Source organism: Neolamprologus brichardi, chromosome 15 (genome assembly GCF_056152115.1).
Source record: "Neolamprologus brichardi isolate AB-2024 chromosome 15, ASM5615211v1, whole genome shotgun sequence".
NCBI classification, from domain to species: domain Eukaryota; kingdom Metazoa; phylum Chordata; class Actinopteri; order Cichliformes; family Cichlidae; genus Neolamprologus; species Neolamprologus brichardi.
The window spans coordinates 11,332,279-11,358,058 of NC_142118.1; the positions used below are offsets into that span (position 1 = coordinate 11,332,279).

At 40.7% G+C, this 25,780-nt stretch overlaps 1 protein-coding gene across 2 annotated transcripts in view; it reads right to left on the reverse strand.

Annotated features, from left to right (window-relative positions):
* The window catches only part of grm1a (glutamate receptor, metabotropic 1a), a 33,701-nt gene extending 11,063 nt beyond the window's left edge, over positions 1-22,638 (reverse strand). Inside the window, exons 1-4 of one of the 2 annotated variants that reach the window (XM_035910490.2) lie at positions 22,499-22,638; positions 20,821-21,661; positions 17,937-18,186; positions 759-994 (exon numbers count right to left, since the gene is read on the reverse strand). In XM_035910490.2, the coding sequence (XP_035766383.1) occupies positions 759-994; positions 17,937-18,186; positions 20,821-21,550 (1,216 nt within the window). In that variant the 5' untranslated portion in view covers positions 21,551-21,661; positions 22,499-22,638. Of the gene's footprint in view, positions 1-758; positions 995-17,936; positions 18,187-20,820; positions 21,665-22,498 lie in introns of both variants that reach the window. The other variant, XM_006797041.2, reaches the window with a different exon arrangement.
* Between the last annotated feature and the right edge of the window lie 3,142 nt (positions 22,639-25,780).

Consider the following 25,780-nt stretch of genomic DNA (forward strand, 5'->3'; position numbering starts at 1 on the left):
TTTTGTTTTCTTTCCTTTTCCTCGTACAGACCAAACAAGCAAGTGCTTTGCATCAGAGTTTGACTGATGAATTTCGCACTCTAAGCCTGCCAGGATGAAGACATCTACCCATCTACTTTATTTGACTAAATCGCAGATATTACAGAGAGCGCTGGGTTTAAAAAAAGCATCAGTCAAACTCATCCTGTCTTGGAGGAGTCAAATGCAAACAAAGTGCAGGTGAAATTCAGACAGATACCGTTGTAATAATCGTGTCTAGAAAGATACACTTACCACCTCGAAGATCTATGGAACATAAGAGGTTTGTGAACGTGTGATACAAAGTAGAAAAGCGTCCATAACCTTACAGCTCTGAGAAGTCATCACAAACCACTGGTTGATTTTTAGTGATCGTTTGAATTTAGAAGCATGCTGACTAATTCGTCTTAATGCCATTCTGCAGGGTGGATTTGTTTGGAGCAGTTTTTGAATTGTGGTTGAAAAGCTTTTAACAAGTCAAGAACACAATTTACCGTGATCACCTTTTGCGAGCAAATGGAGAGAATATTCATGGAGGAAAACACAGGGGGAAAAACAAATCACAGGTTTTATTAATATTCATGAGTTCTGTTCTCATATTCATGATCATATTTAACCCTCTGGTCAGAAGAAAAGAAGACGGTGCCTGAAAAACTAAACTCTGTGACTAGTCATTTGTTTGAAAAATATCCACTCCTACTTATGAACGTCAAAAATGTGAATATTTTGTTATGTCCTACCGGAGCAGACTTTTTTGTAGTTCTTCTTTTCCTGGGGATGGCCTGGGAGGCGGCACTGAAAACGATACTGCCAGAACTCTGGGAACCAGGGGTTCCTGGTATTGCTGTCCAGACGCAGCTTTAGGTAATAGTCGTCAAAGGACTTGACCACCTCTGATTGGAGCTTCATTGTGATGCCTCCCTCTGCTTCCTGCTCATAACCCTCCACAACTTCGTAACGGTCTGCCCATCCATCGCTACAGACAGACAGAAGAAAAAGAGGAGACTATGATCTTATGGTCAAAGGGTGGACAATAAAAGACTAGAAGGTAAAGAAGATTCGAGGAAGGACAAAACGTCATAATAATAAGAGGTACTGTTAGACACTGATGATGTTCTGTGCTTGTTACTGTCGTAGTTGTTTTATAAAGGATTGTTGAATATTGTAATTAGTACTCAACTATTAATTCAGACTGAAAAACCCAAAAAGCTGTTAACAAAAGCTGCTTTGTTCATTCATTCAACACGATGTAAACAACGAGGGTTTGAGACACTTGCTGAATGGATGGATGTCAGAGACCAAGTAGTAACAAAAAGTTACATTTCATTTGATTTAATTAAAAAAAATAAACTATTATTAATAATATTATCATGAGGTAAACTTTAGTGTCCTGTTTCTTTCAACTGACATGAACTTCATGAACTTAGTAGAAGGTTTCACATTAAGGCTATAAAATAAGTCATCAAACTCATACAGTTCAGGTAGGCCACAAGGTCAAAGGGCATAGCAGATCAGCTGATCTTAATTTCAGCCCCTATCAGCTGATGGCTCAGCTGATTCCTTTGCACGTGCTCCATGAATACCCAGCTAGGAAATCTCATAAAAGCATTTAAATTGCTTTAACCTGCCTACAGTTGCTGGATATCTTGCAACCTTCACTCCAGCTTCTTCTTCTCCGATCACATGTGATGCAATGAGCGCTGTATCTTTTGGTACTTGCTATGTTTTTTATGAAAAGCTGTGTTGCTGCTCAAGCTTTACATGTATGCGTCTGCGAAGGTGGAGGGGTCCCAAAACAGAGCCTTAACTCCAAATATAGTGAGGAAATATTTGACTGTGATCAAAGGCTGTACATGCATTTTAGTTGCAGATGTGTCTGACTGTGTTTTAAAATGAGTTAGAAAGTGGTTGACAGGCCAGCTGTCATCCTGTGGTGGGACTCGTTTGTCTTACCGGCTGTAAATTGAGTATCACTGTACGAGAGGACAGATTGTTCGCTTTAATCATAATCACATTACTCAGGAGAGGATAGGTGTTTAGCACAAGCACAAAGATATTAGTTACACCAAATCTTTAAACTGAAGCACTGTGCTAAATCACTGTTATCCCTGTCCACATCATTAACTTTTAACAATGAAACTTCTCTCAGAGCCAAAGTACATTTTTATTACCTTAATAAAAGTGTTTTTAAAGACACAGAAAAATAATGAGGCTCATGGTGGCTGGTATGCTATTAATACTGGAGGCCTAACTAGCAACAAAGCAGTGTTAAACTTCAGCAGTGGTCCAAATCTTATGGATTTCTCTGCTTGGGCTGTAGAATGAGTATCCTTTAACAAAGCAAAAACGATGACAGAAGAGTATCATAGCACAAGTCAAAACTTTAAGTCAGGCGTTGCTTTTATTTAAATAATATTCCATCACAAGTAGGTAGACTGCAGCCTCGGCTCTTGTGCAGCGCTAAATTAGCATGGCGGCTTGGGGACTTATCTCACGTCCCCTGCAGCAAGCCTCAATTTAAGAAGACCGTAATCATCTCAGCAATAGTGCCTCAACAATAAATGCAGACTTTACACGATCAAGTCAGCTTGCCTGTTTGTTTACTTTTGTAACCCTGTGCGTGAGAATTTCTAGCCTATTGAGCTAATTTGATTTGGGCTCTAAGAGAGATGGAAAACACCAGTGATGGGGACACTGAAAAAACAAATTAACAGATAAATAACACCACAATGAACTTGCTCTTTCTCTCTGTCCCATTGAAAGCTTCCAGCAGCACTGCTCTTCAGCTTTTACTCTCTTTTACACTCTTCTACACTTTTATGTGGGATTCAGTCTACTGCCTCAATGTACCTTCGCTATAGACAGCTACACGCCAATTAGATATGATTCACCGCGGAACCAATTAGGCACCTCACACACAGGATGCGCCGGGTGATGGATAAGGACGTGTGCATGTTCATGTAGGTGCAGGTCGAAGTCTCTGACCTTTTCCTCAACAATTACTGCCAGTCAAGAAAAAGGAGATATTGAAACTAATTTGTGAGAATTTATGGTTGAGCTATTCCACCCTTCTCGTGGTAAAATCCACGTGGGTTCCTTCAGCCTGCAGGAAACTAAAAAAACATCCTAAAAATAAACCCTGTGTAATCCAGACGTTGTTAAAGTAGCTCCAGCTGACCCTAATGTCCAACCTTTTGATCCCATCACCTCTCTACAGGCTTTGTGTCCTGAAAGAAAACCACACCATGATCAACTTACTGACCAGGAGCTGGAAACTCAAAGAATTATGATGGAATGATAATCAATTAATTAATCAATCCTATGAATACTCAACTGGCACATTCAGCACCAGGTGATGTGTAACCATACTGATAAATAGAAAAGGCATTTTATATGCACAGTATGATGAAGCATTGTGCAATGGGTGTATGCTCTTGAATTACAAAATTCATAGTCCAGGGGATAAAAAAAACAAGTAAAACTTAATGAATAAATAACTAACTGTTGTTGTTGCTTGCGCAAGATAAGTTCCCAAGTTTCACAGCCTAAGGGAAAATAGCGTGTTGAAGTCTGATACTAATTCTTTTGTACTGCTTGCCAAACAGCAGAAGGGTGAACAGGCTGTGACTGGGCTGGATATTGTCTTTTAATATAATTTGGGCCCTGCACCTTGACGATGTCGCTGATGCTCAGTCGATGAGTACTGGCGATGTTCTGCTTTAATCACCTGCTACAGAGGCTTCGGGGTTTTCTTTTCTTACAGTTCTGAGAGTTCTGGGTTGGATAAATGGTCCCGTCCAAAAACCTGCCCAGTCTTGGGCAAGAAGGCTCAAATAAGAAAAGGGCATAATAGCGCCAGTCTATATAAGAGGTGAAATGAGAAGATAAATAAGCTATATTCAATACTTTCAAATGATAGTTAATAATTTAATATTATGCTAATATTCCTCAGTACCATCTTTGCAATAATGTGCATGGTGTAGGTTTGTAGGTTACTTTAAGTCTTTATTTTTAGGCAAGAAACCTCCAGAAGTACTGTACATTACAGCACTCCACTCCAAAGCCTGATGTTGAAACACAACAAGAGGTCTTTGTGGACTTTTCTCCCTGTGACTGCGTGCGTTCCCTCCTTTTACTCCGGCTTCCTCCCACAGTCCTCCCACAGTTAACCTGACATGCATGTCAGGTTAACCTGACATGCATGTCAGGTTAACTGTCAATTCTAAATTGGCTGTAGGTGTGAATATGAGCGTGAATGGTTGGCTGTCTCCATGTGTGAGCCCCGTGATAGACTGACAACCTGTCCAAGGTGTACTCCCACCTCTCACCCCAAGACAGCTTGGCTAGTCTCCAGCACCACGACCCTGAAACGGATGAACATAAGAAGATGGATGGATGGATTCCAATTCAGCAGCTTTGGAAAATGTAAATGTAAAAAGAAAAAAAGTTAGAATAGTTTTTCTCATCTTGTTTGGCTCCCTGACTTTATTCGCTGGTCATTTTTATTTTTGCTTAAGAACAGCTCAGTCAGTGCCATTCAAATATGCTTTAGTCAGAGTGGTGTATCTAGGAAGAACAGGTTTGCATATTTGCGTAATTAATTAATCAATTTGATATCAATTGTATTGACATATTGCAATGCATGATAGGTTGACAAAGGTATGCTTTATGTAGCATTTTTTTGATAGCTTGTAATGAATGTTGTTCTCCAAGGCTGCAAAATTCATTAAAAGACAGCAACAGTGTTAGGTAATTGTGAGTGGGCAAAATAGCACAACATAACATTTGTTTTATGTGGGTAACTACTGCAGTATATATTTGCCTAATATGTTTCAACATGTTTACAGTATTTTCTGTCGTATGTTTGGAGATCGTAATTCAGCTGACTCATCCTTTTCTTCCTTGTAATTAAGTCAAGAGTTGGAGAAACGTGAACTGCATTAGTCCTGGTCACATTTACTTCATTTAGTCTAAGTGAATACAGTCCTTGTCCTTTACCCTCCATTTCAGTACGTGTAGTACAGGGAGAGGCACAAAGACTCATACATTAGCCTGCATATTTCCATTTCGATGTTCCGAGTCACACATACGTTGCAGGCTAACTGCATTTAACGCCTCCTAATGTGGTCAGTACACTTCAGGTTTTATGCGAGAGAAAAGCCGACTGTTCGCGGATAAAAAGACAGGAGGGGCGTAGAAGAAGAGATAGACGGAGAGACAGAAGTGCTGTTCAACACGCCACATGAATAATGCACAACGCGCAGAAGACGTGCTCGACTGTTTCTCACAGTGGAGTTTGTGATGAGGTAAAATGACATTCTCTTTTCTCGCTCGCCTCTCTCAGGATGGCGTCGTCTGGCAGGGCTCCAAACAGCTCATCAAAACTCTCGGGCCACCAGAGGGATGCCTAATGGGATCAAATCTGATTTAATGTCACCTCAATGTTCACACCGCATATCGGAAGGCCCATTATTACATAACCTGGGTTAGATATACTACAGGAACACCTGTTTAAGCAGATTAAGGAGTCGCTGCTGTTCAAGAGCGTTAGTTTTGCAGTTTTCCCACTAAGCGCCAGTAAGAACGAACACAGACTAACGCGTTTATAAAATATTGCAAAAAAAATTTATTGGCTGATGAAATAATATTAATAATAATACCTGAAAAATACCGTCTATTTCACCATCCATAAATGATCTATGTGACTCTTTCAGAGGTGATCGTATGGGCGAATTCTGATCTCCTACCTTCATGGCTGAGGCGTGTGCAAGGTAAGAAAAGAACTGAAGATGAACCATGGACAACATTGTAAATAGCATTATGGTGATATTAAGCAGTTATGATGTGGGTCTTTATTTATGTATCTCTTTTTGTCTCTTTACAAAGCAGCCACCGGAAACCTGTCCAAGAAATATTAATCCACATCCATGATTTGTTAAAGAATTAGAACAAACTGGGAAGGCACTGGGCTTAATATTTGAGTTCAAAGTCAGTGATTATGGTAAAATAAGCTGTGAATTTTCTATATTGGAACAGTTATGATGTTATGTAAAAGTAATTAAAAGAATTTGGAACTAAATTGCAAATCTGACAGGAAGCCAAACTCGAAACAAATCGAGATAATGATTTGAAAAAAGCTGTAGGATCTAAGATTAGAGGTTTCACAGTGTTATAGTGATATAAGATTACACTGATGCTCATCTTATAGGCAGGACTTGATAAACACCGCTCTATCGTGTGGTCCATGAGTGTATGTCTACATTCACAGATCAATAAAAGCTTTTAGAATAAAATAATAAAGTTTCACTTCCCCTTTATTCCATACTTTCCCCCCAAAAATCTACTGAAATCGAATAAATCTAGGTCGGTATTTATCTCGGCGAGTAAAGTCAGCAAGCTGCTATCCCTTCAACGGCATATGCTTAGCATTAAGACGAGCGCATTTTGATAACATACTAAGGCTCCATGATGCGTGGTATTGTTTAGAGGAGCACAGTGTGTCGACAGCTGTATAATTAATAGAAGTGTACACAACAGAGAGCAGACCGAGAGCTCCGTTCGCTCTGCCGGATGATCTAGTTCCAGTTTGATAGCACATTTGTATATTTATGAAGCCATGAATTAATTGGCAGGGCAGAGATTTAATCACATGCGCTGTTTCCCCTGGAGGATGAATGAGAAGAGTTACTTTAAAAAGAAGAAGGGGGGATAGGGGAGTCAAGAGTTTCCTAATTGCTCTGTACAAAAAGTTCAGTTAGTTAATAGAAAAAAAAACTTTTAATCTGTCTCCTTGTCATTCACAGAAATTTAAAATGCCAACGTTTATTTGTTCTAAAAGTAATAAAAGTAAATAAAATTGTCTTTTTAATGTTTCATCATCATGTTAAACCCACATGTTTGAACATTTGTGTTTATGGGCATATTGCATTTCCAAGCTAATCTAAATGCTTGCCTTACACTAACCCTAATTTCTCCACCCTAATAGCCACTTTAAGGTGTAGCGGAGGATGATGGACAAATGTTCTCACTTTCAAGGCTTAAACCTCATACTGTTTCTCTTTTATATCTTATTTTGGTGTCATTTATCTTTTTGCACATTCTCCAGTTAAATTTAGTGATCTACATGCAAGTGAATGCAGTTTTTGTGCTTAGCATTGGAAATAGTGTAATTATTTACGACGCCTCGTTTCTTTTGGTTTGAAAATGGGAAATGGGTACAAAGGTGTATTGAATCAGACAAACACGGAAAGGCAAAAATATACTTTTTCATGTTTGTCTAATTTTAACGAGCTTGTGAGTAAGTAGTTGGTATGACCACCTTTGTTCTTCAGCACAGCCTGAACTCTCCTAAACGTTCTTGTCATTTCTTTGAATAGTTTTCAGGATTTGTACTTCAGGCTTCTTGAAGGACATTCAAAGTCCTTTTGAAGTCATAAAGAAGTCTTTAGATGAACTTTAAAAGCCCTTCAGGAGTGCTGGAGAACTAGCATATACTGTAGTATACTACTACTGCAACCAAAAACCTCAAGACCACTAAATGAAATGAAAACTGATGAAATGAACTGCACCCAAGCGTCTCAGCCTGTAAATAACAGCTATTCATGAAACTCTTTACAATTTCTAAACTCAAGGACAACCAAGCCGATGGACATACAGGCTAGTAACATACTACCGCACCATACCATAAAAACGCATGCAGAGACGTTACAAATAACCCAGCAGCTTATTATCCTTACAAGGACCACTTTTGTTATGGTGCCTGATAGCATAATGCAGCATTTCTATTACAAACCTCACCTGAATAAAAACACAAGCATCACATATTATAAGGTGAACATGTGACTTGCAGGAAAGTAGTGAACACACTGAGTCAAAACAAACAAATCTTTGCTTTTTTTTCCAGGTCTCAGCTCTCCATCTTCATCCCGATCCCACAACACTCTTAATTAGAAGATTTCGTCACACCAACGCTGGTCTTCTCAGCTAAGCACTAATCCTCTGTCTACCAAATTCTGTCTCCCCACTCTTCCGTTCTCCTCCTTTTCTCTTATTTCTCTCAATCTGCGTTCTTCTGAGTTAAAACAGAAGTGGTGGCTTGTTAGCTACTTGGCGCTATAACAGCGAGATGCAGAGGCCCTGGGTTTGCTGGGAAGCCTTTAAAGCCTATCCAGGCTGCTTTTATTTATTCATCATGCTCCAGTTTGAGTTGGGAGATCACTGTCCTCCACAATGACAGGAAACACTGCTGGGAAAAAATAGCGTTTGCTTTTTACTGCCAAGAGATGTCAGTTCAATAAAAAATCTCATCACAAAAATCTCAATGATATTTTATGAATACTTGATAAAGTTAATGCAGAATTTCTATTAAAGTGCGAGGAGAATGCTCTTTTAGATGTTTTTCTTTCCATTCTCAGCATATTTTGTTACATTATTACTATATAACTATAGGACTTATTAACCAGTATCGTTTTGATTAAGGTGTATGTTTGACTTACTTGGGCTTCCTCCCACCGTCCAAAGACATGCAGTTTAATTGATTAATCCAAATTGCCCATAGGTGTGAATGCAGGAGTGAATGTGAGCGCAAATGGTTGTCTGTCCCTGTGTGTTAGCCCTGCGACAGACTGGCGACCTGTCCAGGGTGTACCCCACCTCTCGCCCTATGACAGCTGGGATAGGCTCCAGCGCCCCCCGCGACCCTGAAAAGGATAAGCGGAAGCGAATGGATGGATGATGGATGGTGTAAGTTTGATATTTTTCTTGTACAACTGTACAAGTAACATGTTAGAAAACTATCATGACTATCATGATGCCACATGTACCCCAAAAATCTAATAATGCAATATTTTTGCTTTAAATGTTAACAGAAAGGGCAAAAAACTCTCCTAAAGACAAACTATAGCCTTACTTAATATTTATTTACATAATACACTATTTTATGGGGATGGTTTTGTACCATATTAACTGCCCATGAGTAAAGAAATACTGTAAAAGTAATAAATATTTATAAGTTATGGGAAACTAAGCCAGCGAGGTAGGTCTGGATCCATTTGCTTCACGAAGGCCTTTTAGGTAAAAACATTACATCATTGACTTTTTTTTCTTCTTCTCTTTTTTCAATTCACTGCCGATTGCCTCTCCTTTTACTCAGCCCGCTGCTTTACCCAGCGAGCACTATCCGGCGTTACGTGAGAATAACTCAGAGCCCGGGATGATGAATTCCAGCTGCTTATTTCATCTGAGAAACCGTTCAACACTTGAGGCAGTCCAACTGGCAGCGATTCTAAAAGGCTGGAAAAACAATGTTTGCTATTTAAATTGCAAACAGTTGTAAAAAACATTGCTATTGATTGCTTTTCTTTTTTCTGTGATGTTTTGAGCGGAGGTTCAGATTTTCTGCAGCATCTTTCGCTCCTCTGTTGGTCCACTGTTAGCTGTCTGCAGCAGAAAGCTTCTCAGCTTCCACTAATCTGGATCTGACAACTGTGTCCAGATGCAAAGCCCGAGTGCTATTTTTGATCGCTCCAATGTCATTCACCCGTCGCTGTGCACTTTGGGAGCACCGGGCTTCAATTGCAGAGAGGGAGATGTCCTTGACAAAGTGTGTCTGCTTTCAATTAACATCAGAGGCGTGTTATAAATATTCAAATGGAGCTCATTGTGCTCCCTTGCACAGTGGAACACAAACAGATGTAATCGTGAATTCTGACTCAACTTGAATATACTTTCGGAGCCACAAGTGTTCGCGAGCCAGGCTCCATTACTGAATGATCATCGCCAATGTTTTCTTATCTTATAATTACCATCTTTGTTACTGTTGTTGCTGGGAGGAATTTTTCAGATGTCAGCCATATTTTCTGAGAAGGGACTATTGTGCTGTATTCTGTGGAGCCCCCGCTGACAGACTGAGTGACAGATCTGCAGCGAGACGATCATACCAACTCCATCTCGAGGCCAAACAAAATCTCCATGGCGACTGCAGCACAAGCAGCACACGAGCCTTTTGTTCCAGCGGTACTGTAAGCCCCGTTCTCCTAACAAACAAACATACTGCCCTTAATACATGAAACTCTAAACTTTCCTTGGAGCAGGGGGGTCAGAAAATAGAGGGTCACGTCACAGACTGAGGATAATGTGAGAAGGAGGTTTCTCTCCCAGGCCTCGTGTTGCCTTCCACACCTTCTCTCTCGATCTCGAATCTTTGCATTCAGAACTGATTCATCAGTCACGACTTTGCTGGAAACTGGAAGTCTAACAAAAAGAAGCTGTTGCTTGAAAGCAAACGCGAAGCACATCACCAATAAAGAGGAGAATCTAAGATGGTGAAAACACGAACGCAGCGCATGAAAAGCACTCTTCTGAAGTGTTGGATTTCAGTTTGAAACCATCACCAAATTGGAAAAAAAGATTTTAACTCCTTAAACATGATATCCAAAGAGTTTCCTTTACCTTAAACATATATTTTTTTTAAAGATTTGACTCAGTGAGAGCTGCTATGGGTTACACCCAAGCAGAATAAATCAGAAATTTAGCCCTAACCCTTTCTGGATCTACAGTTCTGCATGGCAAATATACCCGTTTATTTTGGCGGTGTTTTCAGTGCTATATTGCCAGAGATAACATCGCTCTTCGCTGAAACCCTGCAATTTGCCAAATTACTCGCAAGAAGAAGTCAATAGGCAAAATTCCACATCCTCCACGCTTTCCTTCCTGAGATGTGAAGGAGATGAGAGCCTTAGAGATGATGGAAAAAAAAACTTTAAATGTGTCCCACCACAACCCCTCTCTCTCAGTCTCTCTGTCTCTCATTCCTGCCTTAAACATTTCATTTATTCCAGCTCAGCGTCCCCTTAAAACGGAACAGGACAGGCAAATGCAGAAATGCATGTGACGCACACAATACGGGCTTGCAGCTTTCTTCGCACCTCAGTGCCGTCTCAAAAGATGCAGTCATACTGCGTTAATGACCGGTGCCGAGCTATTACAGAGGCAGAACATCCGCATTCCTGTGTCAGTGTCCATTTTGTCAAGAATAAAACACAAACAAGAACTGAGCAGTCAAAATGGGACCCGGACCGAAACTGTGTTTGTAAGACAGGGACAGAAATGAGCGTTACATGTGGAAAAGCAGCTTATGCAAATGATGTTTAGTAATAACAGCATTCAAGCAGCATTAGCGGGAGAGAGAAAACGAATGATGCTAATTGCAAGAGAGCAAGCAGGCAGGCAAATGAGTAGGTGGATGCGCTGCATGCTGCCATTCACAAACCAAGCACGGTAGGCCTACTGGGGATGAGACTTTAGAGGCAATGATAATGACACCGTACAGTAAATGTGCATCCAGCTTTCGAACGTTTCAGGAACTACAGCTCAGCAGACAGAGCTGAACTGAAATTAACATTCCAGATTCAGAGGTTTCCTGAGACTGTGAGAGAGTCTAATGGTGTTGGCCCCGAGGAGCCCTCAGTTAAACACACACGGCACACAAACACACACACGCTCACTACACTTTCAGATTCGTTAATGATGCATTTCTGTCACATCTGCAATCTGCAACAAATACTGCGAAACATGCTGCTGTGTTATACAGAATACAAGCTTTACAGTAGAATACTGTCAGCTGTTTGGCTGCCATTATGCTGATCCGACTTTAAAATATAACTCAATATATTATATATCGCTCTGTGTAAACTGTAGCAGTATCTGAAAAAGACGAGGATGTCTTTTTCAACTCGTCACATTTTGAGAATAAAGTTGAAATTTGAGGAAAAACGTTGTACTTGTGAGAGTAAAATCCACCTTTATGCTTTCTAAAGAATAAAGTGAAGTCAGCTTCAGTTTGCAAAATGCAGACGCTAAAACCAGTGAAGTCAGTGTTACGTGGCTGCGGTTTATTGGACTAATCTATGTGTTGTGGCAACGCCTTCATCCCAGATGCCTCACCTACCTAAACTCTACAACTTCACGGCTAAACAACTTGAACAAGTGTCCTATTGTGCATTATGATGCAACCTAGCCTCCCTGTACTACACAAAGATTTAAACATCAATGAGGCCACTCAGGCCACTAATGTCCTGGAAAAGGAGCAGTTTGCTTGTTAATAAAAGCAGTTTTAAAGTATAAAATATGATGAACCCACCAGCACAAGGCTTTTTATAAAGGAATGTCATCTTTATTACTCTGAAATTGGTACTTCAACTTTATTTTGAATATATTAACTTTAATCCCTTATTCAATTATTTTACTTCTAATATTTCCCACGTTTTCCCCTATTATGCCTTTGTAATCCTACTTAATTCAGCTCTATTGTCAAAAAGCAATTTCTAGTATTTTTACAGCAAATTCCTGACTAACTAATTTAATTAAATGTATATTTTCCATGTAATTTTGTTATGTATGGACAATGTAAAACGTTACATAATACAACCTGGTCAAATCAAATTTACTTGCTTTGATATCCAATCCAACTATACCAAGCACATTTTCCTTAATGAGTTTTTAAATAAATTAAACTTTGATTTGATGTTTTTCAGGCGCGTTTAATAAAAGTTCTGACTTCATGTTTATTGAGGGGGCAGAATCATGTTTTTGATTGTGGAAGATACCACTACAGCTTACATAAAAGTCTACATTTTCAGATGTACTGATGAGAGTTTCCATTACATGATGCTTCACGTTTTCCGTGTTTTTGAAAGCGGGCACTGTGCACATTAAAAGTTAAGAGAGCCTGTTCTCGAGTAAGACAAGAGGCGTAAGCGACTCAGCTGCAGACTTGCAGTTCCATCAGAATTTCCCGGAGCTTTTAAATATATGGGACTGGATAGAAAGGTTCAGTGTACAATGATACGTCCAAATTAGATTAATTCATTTGTCATTTTTGTTAATTTACTTGCCATCCTCCAAGGAGTCCTTTGTTTAACATAGATTTGAGTAAATGATGCTGCTGTTTTCCCTGTGAGATCAAAAATGAGAGGAATTACTCAAACTATTGAGAAGCAACAAAAAACTGGACCAGTTGCAGTATTATGATAATAAACTAACGAAGCCTGTTCCTTCTTACATTTAAGTTTGTTACCTCTTCTTCTTCTCCTCCCCTATGTGTCTCCATAAATGTCTGACTAAGCTGCACTTACTCTTATGCTTTTACGTTTCACTCTGTCTCTTCTTCTGCGGAACATATTATTACCTAATAGAAGAGAAAAAAATTGAAATGTACTTGAAACACAACAAGAAGATGGACATCGGTGTTTTCTTGATTGGAATGAAGTAGATAATCTATGTTGCCACTGTGCCTCGGCAGCTCCCTGGCAGAATATATGGATGGAATAAATATTGTCTCTTTATGCAATGTGTGTGTGTACCATATGCCTGCAGCAACAAAGTAATGGAAGCAAATGATTGGCAAAATCATGATTGACAACAGAGAGAGAAAAACAAGAGGCCCTCTGACTGACAATACGAGAGTGGAGTGGATGTAAAGTGTGGAAGTAATGCAGAGCAGCGACCGCAGATAAGGGATGAAGTGGGTCGAGCACGTCGCCACACCTGGCCCTTGTCTGAAGAGCAGGTTAGCTGCACAGAACAACAAAGGTTCTCAGATTCAAACATCCCCGAATGCCCACTTGTAGTTTATACAGCCACTGCGGTATTGTGTTTGTGTCTGCTTCTGTGGCGCTGTGTGATCACTGTAAAATACGAGACAAGGAAAAGAAAACCGCAGCGTTCCCTGCTTTTGAACACCGCAAACATTTAGGTCTGGTGCACCACTTACGCTCCTTTATTGTTTTTAATGCCAAGTAAAATGAAATGAGGACGTGCATAAAGCTTCAAAAGAAATTGGCCGCAGTATCTGCCTCACTGGTTTTGCTTCATTATCCTTAAAAGAAATACACCAACTATGTTAAATTGGTGTCATATTTTAAACTCAAATATTCTCAGTTGTACCCTTACCAAAAAAACAATGGCATAATTGTGATGAAGTGCAATGCTTTTTACTCGCACTTACATTTTAATTAGTACACTGATTGGCCTGATGAGGACAGTATTTGGAAGTTTTATTATTTTGGTGAAAAAAAGCAGTGAAAGCGTGCCTGTGTGATTTTTAAAGATCATTATGCTCCTATTCCATCCTGATATTATTCCTGGCTATGGCCTGTTTTAACTTTTATGATATTAAGCATTTTGTGGTGATTTTTGGGGCGATCGTGGCTCAGGAGTTGGGAGTTCGCCTTGTAATCGGAAGGTTGCCGGTTTGAGCCCCGGCTCGGACAGTCTCGGTCGTTGTGTCCTTGGGCAAGACACTTCACCTACCGCCTACTGGTGTTGGCCAGAAGGGCCGATGGCGCGATATGGCAGCCTCGCTTCTGTCAGTCTGCCCCAGCCTCCACCAGTGTGTGAATAGGTGGATGACTGGGTGTGTAAAGCGCTTTGGGGTCCCTAGGGGGGACTAGTAAAAGCGCTATACAAATACAGGCCATTTACCATCTATATAGTTGACCTTGAATGAACTTCCCTGGTGTAGACCATTGGATGGACATTTTTGCGGTAATACAGAGAAGCTTTTTTGACTGGTTACTGAAGTTAATGAGGAAGTTCAATAAGGAAGAATTACAATCTGCCTGCTTTCCTGGGTGTTCGGTCGTTGGTCTATTATTTACACCACTTCCACTTTCCCATGCTGTCAAACTCAGTGTTGACACCAATGCTGACACTAGTCGAATCATCTTTTTATCCACCTTCTTCGAACCAATCAGCCACCACTCCACGTGCTTTAAATCTCACAGCTCAACAATTTTCACGCTCTCGTCCGCTCAGCCCACTTCCTCCCACCGTGGTCACTCAGATCTGCCCTAATTTCTATCTCCAGGATTATGTTCTGCTGTGTGGAGTGGATGTAAAGTGTGTAATTGCCAAATAGATTAATTGAATTCTGTATCTCAATAATCGTGTTCGGTTCTTCTTGAACTGGTGTCTCAGTATATAAGGCAGAAAGAAGATTATTACCATATTACCAGGTTTAACTTGATATTATGAGATGTTTATATACACACCCAGCAGGCATGGAGCAACATTTGTCATGTTTTTGTGCTCAGTTATGTTCAAAAGCCACTTGTTAACTTTGTCTGCCTACCATTTGGTGCTGGTACTGGGTTTTTTTGTGGCTCTTTCCACTGAAATCAGCTACCTGCTGCCACTACAAACAATGCGGGGCTGTAAGACTAAAACAGTGCGCTGAGTTATTGTCAGCTCTTCATTACAAGTGACCTACTTTCCCAAATATTGCATAGTGCCAAAAAAATTGATCATGGCATGCAAAGTCATCTAAAAATGTGCAGAGGACTTCTTTATTTCTTTTCTTTTTACTGGCCCTTTTTTTGCTTTCTGTGGTAGATTACCACTTTTATTAGAACTCGCACACATGCACACACAAATAAAGCACGAACATAAACAGACGCACACGCAAATTGTAAAAGCTTCCTCAGAGGTGAAAGCATAAACTACGAAAACAAGCTTCTCTTTGATAAGCTAATACCTGTGTGCCAGCTTCATTCATTCACACACATGGCTTTGCATGTGTTGGCCCTCACTCTCTCCATCTCTCTCTGTCTCTCTTTGACCCAGAAGCATTTCTTCTGCCCATCGAGACTTTCACAGAAGCTAAAAAAAGACACACTTTTCCCATCTCCTATGGAGGAAAGAGAAAAGTAAAGATATGGGAAGCAATGCAGCCGGCCCAGAGTGTCATTATAATAGATAATTTAAAAGCCTTGTGAAAAAAGAAAGAGTGCCTTCCTCTGCTATGAACCTAAATATGCATGTGTGCATTGAACATGGCATATTCAATCAAAAGAGATGCTCGTGATGAGAGCACCACTTGTCTTCTCTTCATATACCGACGCAAAACATGGAACAGGAAGTCAGAAAGGCGTCTAAGGGCAATGACAGGAAACAAATGCTCTAATCACACCAGCAAATCTTAAAGTGTGTGCAAGAGAATTGGATTCGGCAAACAGTCACTGACAGATTTTATCTAATGCAACAGCAGTGTTTTAATCACAACTTAAAGACAACTTAAAGTTTAAAGTTTAAGCATTTTTCTTGGTGACAACTTGTAATAGAGGGCACCTGATGGTTAGTGATCATACCACATGAGTTCAAATGCCATCAACACTTTGTCCCAAATTCATTTGCAAGTCAATCAGAGCTTTACTTCATATCATTCTCCTGCTACTTGTCACCTTTTTCTTTAGGTTTCTACATACTGCTAAGTTATGAAGGGAAAATGTCCAAATCTCATGACAAGACCAACAGAAGTATAGAATGTGTCTTAAATATTTTTAACTTCCCTCCCTTGTAAAGTGGTTCTCAGCACCAGAACAAACAGTGTCTATGGAAATCCACTAACACAGTGTTTCAATTCACCATGTTGAAGCAGCTGGGGTCTAAAGCAATGATAGGTGAGGCTTTGGCTACACAAATAAAAGTTATATTAGATTGATATGTGTACGATAAACAGCATTATTATAATTATATTTGCCGACAGAAAAAAAAAGTATGCTATTGCACCTTATCGGCTTCAGTTGAGACTGATGCAACACTTGAACATCAATGGTAATAAAGAGGAAGTGATTCTGTCTAAACACACTACTCTGTAATGAAAACCACAATCTAGTTAAGAGGAACAGTTTACTGATGTCAACAAACACACAAGACCATTTTTAAACTTCAGCTGCTGACTGACACGTGTGAGGTAAGCACTGAAATGCACCTTCAGTCCTCCTTTAAAACATGTTTCGTGCACAGAGCTTTGATTCCAGATTAAATGTGCATTGCGGAGTTTGTGACAAGAGCGTGCAACACACAAAGAGCCAATGGCTGTTAACTGCAAAAGGATTTTCACGTGCAATTAACCCATTTAACATCCAGTGTTGAATTGGTTCGTACATTTTTGTAAGTGTGGAACAATGACGGTTTTATTCTGTGAGAACTACCTTTTGATATGAGTGAACATACAAAAATGAAGGAAGTCACTGTACTGTATTGTTTTTTCTAGGCTTATGAGTTCGATTTGCATTCATTCAGGATTCAGCTACAAAGTCATCCTCAGCAGCCTAATCATCATCATCATCAGTAAGGACGCTGCAGGCTTCCTTAGCCAGCCATTTAGCCATTTAAGTAACTTAACAGTATATGTAAAATATTACATTTAATGTGGATATGTTTTGCCATATGTATCAAAATACATATTAACAGTACTGTGCATATGGCTGATATAGTCTAAAATAGAGAAGTGCCAAAAACCTCTTCCTTCTTTGAAATGAAGAGTGAAAGATGCTGCAGGAATGAACTGAAAATTAGCATTAAATACGCTGTGACTTTTATTGACAACTGTGAATGTTCCTTGAGGATGATTTCATGGTGTAATGTGACACTATAAGTGTGTGAGACAACTCTACTTGCCCTTTTCCAGTGACTAAGCCACCACCAGAAATGACAGGGACAGTAAGGAAGAGAAGAAATATGGAAAGAAAGGACTGGGTGAATATCCGAGGAGGATGTGTAATAATAAAAGGGATTGATTGTTATAAAGAAGGTGGATTCAGTATGATCTTCATGTATAATCATATTTGAATATAAGAAATGACTGCTACTGCCTTAAAATAAAGACAAATATGACGGAGCATGGACACGGAGAGTATGGACTTGAGGCATTGTTTGCAGCTTTTTTGGCAACAGAAATGCCAATTATTCATTGTTGGAGAACATTTCTATTCAGTGCTATTGGTATGTGGTCTAATTCTTCTCAGTTGCCTTGGCGACATGCACATCAGGAGAACAACGCAGCATCTCGCAGCCTTCCAAAGGCAGGCTCTAAATTGTTCAATAAAAGGCAAAAGAAATTTAAAATACCCACACACCTGCCAACAAGGAGGAACTCTCCATAAACCCCGAGCCGCCTCATGGCCATCAGCAGACCTCGGACAGTCATGCCCTCGCAGAAACACACCACCACACGAGCTTTGGGTAGTCGCTCCCGTAATTTCCTCAAAAGGCGGTCGTAATGTTTCTCCCCTGCGTTACTGTAGATCTTGTCCGAGTGAGCAATGCACAAGCCTTCTTGAGAGGCCAGCTCCTTGAAAGCCTCCATGCCACTCTCCCCATAGTTTCCTGCAGGTGACGCAACAAAAGAGACAGTGAGAATAGCGAAATTTTAAATGGCGTCCCATAAAATGTATCTTCAGTGTCTTGTAATCCCATTTCTTAATGATGGGTCCATTTTCAGTCATTGAGAGCTTAAAAGATGAAGCTTTCATCTGTGATTGGGATGCCATCCACATCTTGGTGTTTTGCATTACATGCCTTTTTATATGCAATAACACACTGGCATCATTAAATATGAGTAATTGCTTTTAACCACACATCTCTAATTATTGTGCTGATGGACAACAAATGTTTAAAGCACCCCACCCCCCACCCCTCCCACCAGTTGTTCACTGTAACAAGCCATGACCGAGTTGAAGCTCTGATCCACTGATAATGAGTGTGAGAGTTGGCCGGCTAGTGATTGCAATCAAAGCCAAGAGGGGTGAAGATCGTTGTCCTTGCTTAACAGCATGCTATCCCAATCAAGAGCCCGGCAAAGCTGTTGAGCCTAAATCTTCTATTTTCATGTGAACTACTTTTCTTGACTAATGTGTCAAGAGCTGGATTTCGGATGAAGCCAACGGATCTTTAGCAAGATACCTGGATTGTACAGACAAGTCAATCAGCTGTGCATGCAGGAACACGAACTTGCATTTGATTGTGCTTGTTATCAAAAGGGAATTAAAAGCACCTTTAAATAAAAATGTGTAAACATTGGGCCGTGTGATTGGCTTCACTGCCCCCGCCCCCCTCCCTCCCAAACATGGGTGATGGAGAAAAAGTATTCTCTCTGTGCATGGCATGGCTTTACAGAGCGAGGAAGACAGCAGCTGACACAGGCATCACACTAAAGCATTTATTCTGACACAATGTGGCCATGTGTGGGTTTTCCGATAGCCCTTTGATGATATTTTCAATTGCCTCGTTTCATTCTTCCACTGGTAAATGGAAATAATGATATCCAATTATTTTTACTCTTTCCATCTCAGCCGTGAGACAGGTGGGTGGTGGTGCATTAGTTGACAGGCCTTTTGACAATGACCACCAAAAACCCACTCGGAGCATTGCAACCAGACGGATGATAATCGGGACAGGTAATTTATGCAATTTCACAACCCTAGCTGTTGCTACTGGCAACAGGCTGCAATTATAACTTGAATAAGGTGGCAGGGAGTAGGAACTCGTGGGCTTAAGACAGTCGTGACCACAGTTTCAGAGATAAATAAAGATAGCTCAAAACAAATTAGTGGATTTACACTGGACTTCTCAAAGGTCGAGTAAGGTCGGCATATGGCAAAATATATTAAGTCTGAATAGACTAAAAAAATAGAATGCCTACAGTTAATTAAATCTTAAAAGTTTATATTGTTCAAAAGTATATTTCTGTAATAATAACTGTACGCAATGAAATTCACCCTCCCCTGACTGTGCTCTCATCACTCTTAAATTATGACTTCAGTCCCACAGGATCCTGCTGTAGGTATATTGAAGGTCAGACAGCTGACGCCACCTAGATGTGCCTCCAGGTACTACACCTCCCTAGCTCCCTATCTTCATCTATCTGATAGCAACCTGTGTCAAAGCCCATCTGCAACACCTGACTATAATAGGACTTTCCAAAGATGTTTTACACTCCCCATGAGTATGCAGTTCCTCAGGGGGGGATCCTGGGTAATGTAGCCTGTCACTCATAATTTGGGCACACAGTCGATGACTGTGTGTTCACCAAGACTTTAATGAAAACCCATGGACATAATTCATGTCACAGTAATTACTTTGTCTTCCCAACCTGTCTCTCCTTTTTACCTCCCGTCTCCGCCATAATGCACTGGCAAGACTTCTTGAGACAAAAGTGAGCCCCGCTGTGTGAGACATGATATTCATTTTCATTTATATGCACTGAGAGGAATTTTAAGAACTAACGTCATTTTTCAGTCCAGTCTCACCCTTCACACTTAACAGTTTAAAAATTTCCACAAGAACACCTACATTTTTAATGTTAATAAAGGGCCTGCTAGATTTCTAACTTGTAATGATGACTTTAATAACACTGATGAGAAAGTCCAGCTTTGGATCCCAATACTGTAACATCATGCCAATATGAAGAAAAAAGAACCTCAGATGACCCGATGTGTAGTCACCTTACACAGTTGCGCATGTTTGTTTGTTTATTTTTTGCCAGCAAGGCACCCATAACTGTGTTTTAGTGTATATAAGATGTTTTGCTGTACATGAGGCCAATACAACCCTCCAAACTAATGAGGGTCTACACTTAATACAGAGATGTGGATGCATTTGCCAAAAAAGCTAGAGACTGACAGGAAGGTGCAACGTGATATTCAAAGAGAAGTAAAATAGTAATCAAATGTCTTAGACCAGCTACCTTGAATTTAAAAAACATACACGTGAAGCTATTTTTATATATAAATATAAAAATATATGTAGTAGCCCTTCACACTTGGACAATCAAACACCCAGGATTGGCACAACATCTTATATAAAAGCTGGACATGTGTCACTGTCAAGCTCCAAACTCTGTGATCAATTACAGCATTGCTGTGATGCTTCACTATGTTGTCCACTAATAGACTGCAAGACTATGGGTGAATTATTCTACTGTTGTGGTGGTGTTAGAGACAAGCAGTAATGGGCTCTCACCCTCAGTGTGCACTGCAGACACATAGGTCCAGTTGTAATGCTTGACAATGTCCAGCATGGCCCGAGCCTGAAGGGTGTCTGAAGGAACGACCCTCAGGAAGTACTTGAACAAAGTCTTGTCACTCAGGTCGATGCTGGTGGCAGAGTAGGCAATCTGGGGGATGTTGAAAAGCTGCAACAGGTTTTGCACCTGAATAGCTACAGAGCTGGATCCAGGTCCGATCACACCAGCGATAGGTTTCTTGGAAGGTGGTGGCTGGTTGGATGGGGTACCGTCAATGCACCATTTGGACCCGTCCTTATCATCCCGGATGGAGATGAGGGAGTCCCGGATGAACTCGATGCTCTGCTCCAGGGCGACAGACGAGTGCCAGCAGGAGTCCCGGATCTCACAGCCAAGACTGATGTTGGGGAGCAGGTTGGGATCGGCGTTAATTCGGTCCAAAGTGTGGAACATGGCCTCGACCCTCTGTATGCCGTACTGCTCGCGCACGTCCCCGCACTTCCGCTCGGCCACCTTCTCAGCAGACGGCTGGTGGTGGACAGAGAAGAGCGCGCCGATGATCACGTCTCCGTCCATGCGAGCCACGGAGCGGGAAACAGCACGTGGGACCACCGACCGCTCATAGATGCTGCTGCTGTGGGAGAGCACGAGAACCCGAAAGAGACACGCGGGGAGACACAGGAGAGCTAAGAGACCCATCTTTACGCATGCCATGTTGCGCCACATCGCGTGAGCCGTGCCAACTGTGCAGGCATATCATCTGCTGTCTGCCAGTACGTCCACGCTTATCCCATCCATGACCTGCGAGCACGACACCTGGGAGGCATCCACGCACACCTGCTAAGAAACAAGACAAACCGCTGTGACGTGCAAGCTAGGAGAAACGAGGACAGATGTGCCAAACGTTTATGTATAAAGAGTTGACTAAGCACGCATGCTCCTTTACATCAACGCCCTGCTTCACATTCCTACAGCTGGCAGCCCTCCTTATCCCGCTATTATCAACCACCAGACGCGAGATGCCATTGAGCAAGGCATTCAAAACGGACACCCAGCTGGTCTATGGCCAACAGTGGTTCAACAGTACTACTGTCTGGTCTGCCAAGCCTCTACGTCTATTTAACACGTGCGGAGACAGTCCGTTACTTCAAAACCTCTCAGACAATACGGTGTTTTCATTGCAAATGATCGCTTGCTATTTTGTGCGGATGCTGGCTCAGCCATCCACAAGATCAGGCAGGCTGCCGATTTCAGGACCGTGGACAGCGCGCGCCCAAACACGGTACAAGGACGTCTTTGGGACTACTGGCTGCACTCGTCATCCCCTCACAGACGCATTCTTCACGATTTGACTCATCAATAGAAACTATTATACGAATCGGCATCTATGTGAGTTTAATACGAGGAAGCCTACAAGATAGACGATATACATATAAACATATTATTATGCTATCGTGCAGCCTAAGGTACCTCTAGGTTTAAATGAATAATAATAATAATAATAATAATAATAATAATAATAATAATAATAAACAAACTAAGCTGTTACATTTATAATAGGAAGCAAGACATGACATGTTCTTATTGTCACCTTTAATCAGTCCATGTTTCCCATTCTGCTACAAACACCATGTACATTCAAACATGTTTTTTTCCTGGTGTGTTAAAACTTACCTGAATCCTTGAGACATGTCGCGTGCCTTCATCCGTCTTCTGTAGCGCGTGGTCTTCCGCGGTATTAGACTTGAGTCTCTCTCTTCCCCCTCTCTCTCTTTCTCTCCGTCTCTCTCTCTCTCTCGTATTTCTTGCTTGCTCTCTCGACTCCAAACATGAAAATGAACATCCCCTCTGCAAGTGTCACCCCTTCCCCCTCCCCCCCCTCCCCGTGTCTAAGCCCATAAATCTTGCAATGTTTTATGAGAGATAAGAATACAAGCATATGAGCAAAATCTGTATTTAAACATAACGCACAAAAAATGCATCTTCTGAGCATTTTGTGACGTCAGGTGAGCAGGGCACTGAAAAAATCTATTCTGTAGCTGTTCATGTGTGCGTGGATGTTTATGTTGGATACAGGCTTTTCTATGTCGTTATTTCAATTAACTTGTATTTTGTCACTTGTTTTATTTTGAAAGGGAGAAAGAACATCAGATTAGTGTGAAGTCTGGCGTTACACACCATTTTGAGTCATTTGACAGCTGAAGAGAGTTTTAGGACGTTGAGCTGAGAAGTGCAAACAACAAACAGAGAGGAGCCTGCTTCTCATATCTCCACTCACTTGAGTTTACTTGAGGCCTCTGGCTCCAGCACGAAAAATAAGCCCTGGATGTTTTTAGCACGGAGTAGAGTCTGTTGCGCCACCTAGCGTTCGGTTGAAGGAGCTCGATGACTTATCAGTCATTAGGTCAACAAAACCGGCCACGGATCTCAGCTTTTCGACCCTTAAGCAGATTCAAAGAGCTGCCATTAGGACGTAAGATCAATTTTTTTATGTATTTTAAAATAATTATTCTCTGTGAGTTATGATTACAGAGAGGAATCTGAAATAATTTCGCTTAAATCTGGCGAAATTGCGAGTGAATTTAGTAATTGTTTCATCTTTACCCATCCATTATCATAAGCAAAGGTTTTCCTCCCGAGAGGCATGTATTCTCAACTAGTGGGCCCTTGTCGTGACTCACGCCAGGCGGTATGAATCAAAAATAAACTTATACAAAGGCGTCACTACTGCCATTCCTGGTGCCCGGGGCTCCGGGAGCGAGCATCTGATATTGAACCTGAATAGAAGTGACATGTTTAAGAAGGAGACACTGCTGGATACTGCGGCCAGCTGTGGGCGGGGACTTCAGCCTGAGTGGGTGGACCGCAAGGCTTTGTAGCAACCACTTAAGAGTGATATTATTTAGATTATGCAATATTAGTGAAAACAGATAAGAAAAAAAACCCTTAAATTTATTTTATAAACTGGGTATTGTATGTTTGATGTCCATTTAGAGCAGGGGTGTCATACATGAGGCCAAAATCGGCAAGGCCAAGACAGGACAGCTTAAGAAAATGTGAACTTTTCATTGTATTTTCATAAGTTTTACAGCTTTTCAAATTATACCCTTTCCCTTTAGTTGTATTCATACCACATATATACTTCGCTTCTTACACTGAGTCCAAAAAAAGGACATTTTCTGTGAAAATGAAAACTTTATATTTTATAATTATAAGACAGTCTAGGAAAAATATTTGCTTGAACCTTTTCTGTAATTTTACACATTTATCATGTTTTTTATGGGTCCGGCCCACTTAAGATTAAAGTCACCTATGATGCAAAATGAGTTTGACATTCCTGATTTAGAGTTTGCATTGTTTCCACCTTCTGCTATTAATACAGTGGTTGCTTGTGCTTGCAAAAAGAGACGTTACAAAAAAATAGATAAATCACCCACAAAACACTCTTACCTAGCTATTTTACGTCTTCAAAACCTTACTGTCATCAATCAACGTTTTGAAAAGTCTTATGTTACTAGTCCTTATTTTGTTCCGCTTGCAGCAATGTCTGCCCTTCTCATCCACAGCAGACGATTGATAGCGTCTCTTAAAGACAGAAAATAAGAACTGCTTAATAAGCAACAGTGAAAAGAGTCGTACATGAATATCTGTTTTCTTGTTGAAATATTTTACATTAACCCCCTCGCGAATGTGCACGGATAGACATGGTTTTCAGGTTGGTGGGGGTGGGTGAAGTGAGAATTAAAAATAATCTACACAGAGCAAGAAAGTTTTCACAGTTCTGTGAAAAACTAAGTAGTATAGACTACAACCCTCTATAAAATTAAAATTAAATGGACTCAATTGATCATCAATAAGTGTGAGCACTTTTATAAAAGCCAACGTTTTGGCAGTTTGCTGGTCTAGAGCATTAAGGTGCAAAAACCCATGTGCTACATCTCAGAATCTACAAGCGTCAGTTAGTATGTTTAATGTTAAATGTCACAATTAGAAAAAGACGGGACAAGTGTCGCTTGTTTGGAAGTGAAAAGAAGATCGCAGTACAGCTTAGGTTTGCCAAGTTGCATCTGAACAACCCACAAGACTTCTGGAATAAAATCCTTTGGACAGAAAAGGACAAGAAAGATGTTTGGCTTTAATGCACAGAACCACATTTGGAGAAAATCAGACAAGCTATATCAGCACAAACACCTCAACTCATCCCTTAAGCACGGTGGCAGACTGGCAACGATTTGGGCTTGTTTTGCAGTCAAAGGGCTTGTGCACCTTGCAGTCACTGAGTCAACCATAAACTCCTCTAGAGTCAGATGCAAGGCCATCTGTCCAACAGCTAGATCTTGGCCTAAACTGGATTATGCAACAGGACAATGATCCCAAATACAGCAGTAAATCTGCAACAGAATAGTTAAAAAAGAAACAAGATGTTGCAATAACCCAGTCAAAGTCCAGACCTCAACCTGAGTGGACTTGAATGCATTTTGTTTGTTTTATTTAGTTCTTTAAATTAAATGACAGTGAGACTTCGGTTGATATGATGTTGATATGATGTAAAACAGCAATTTTCCCACTGCATGGGTTTGTTTCAGCACCTCGTGACAGGTGTATTCAGTTCTGCTCAGCTTTGATGTGTCCGTAAGTCAGCTCCCCCAGGTCCTGTGGTGCTGTTATGTAGGTGGCCTCGACCTCTAAACGTGGCACGTCCTTCTGTTAACAGCAATAAAGTGAGGCACAGTCCATCTTTTTCCACCTGGGAGGAGGCTTAACAAAAACAACAGTGCAACAGTGACCTCTCCTGTTTTTTAGCAATTACTGCATGTTAGTTGAAAAATGTTTGTAAAGCTGCATTCTCTTGGACATATCAGACCCAAAAGTTTATATTACTTCTGTTTTTAAAGAGGAGCAATTTTCAGTTTAGCAGGTTATTCATTGTCTTACTTTTTCGAAAAAGTTAGAATC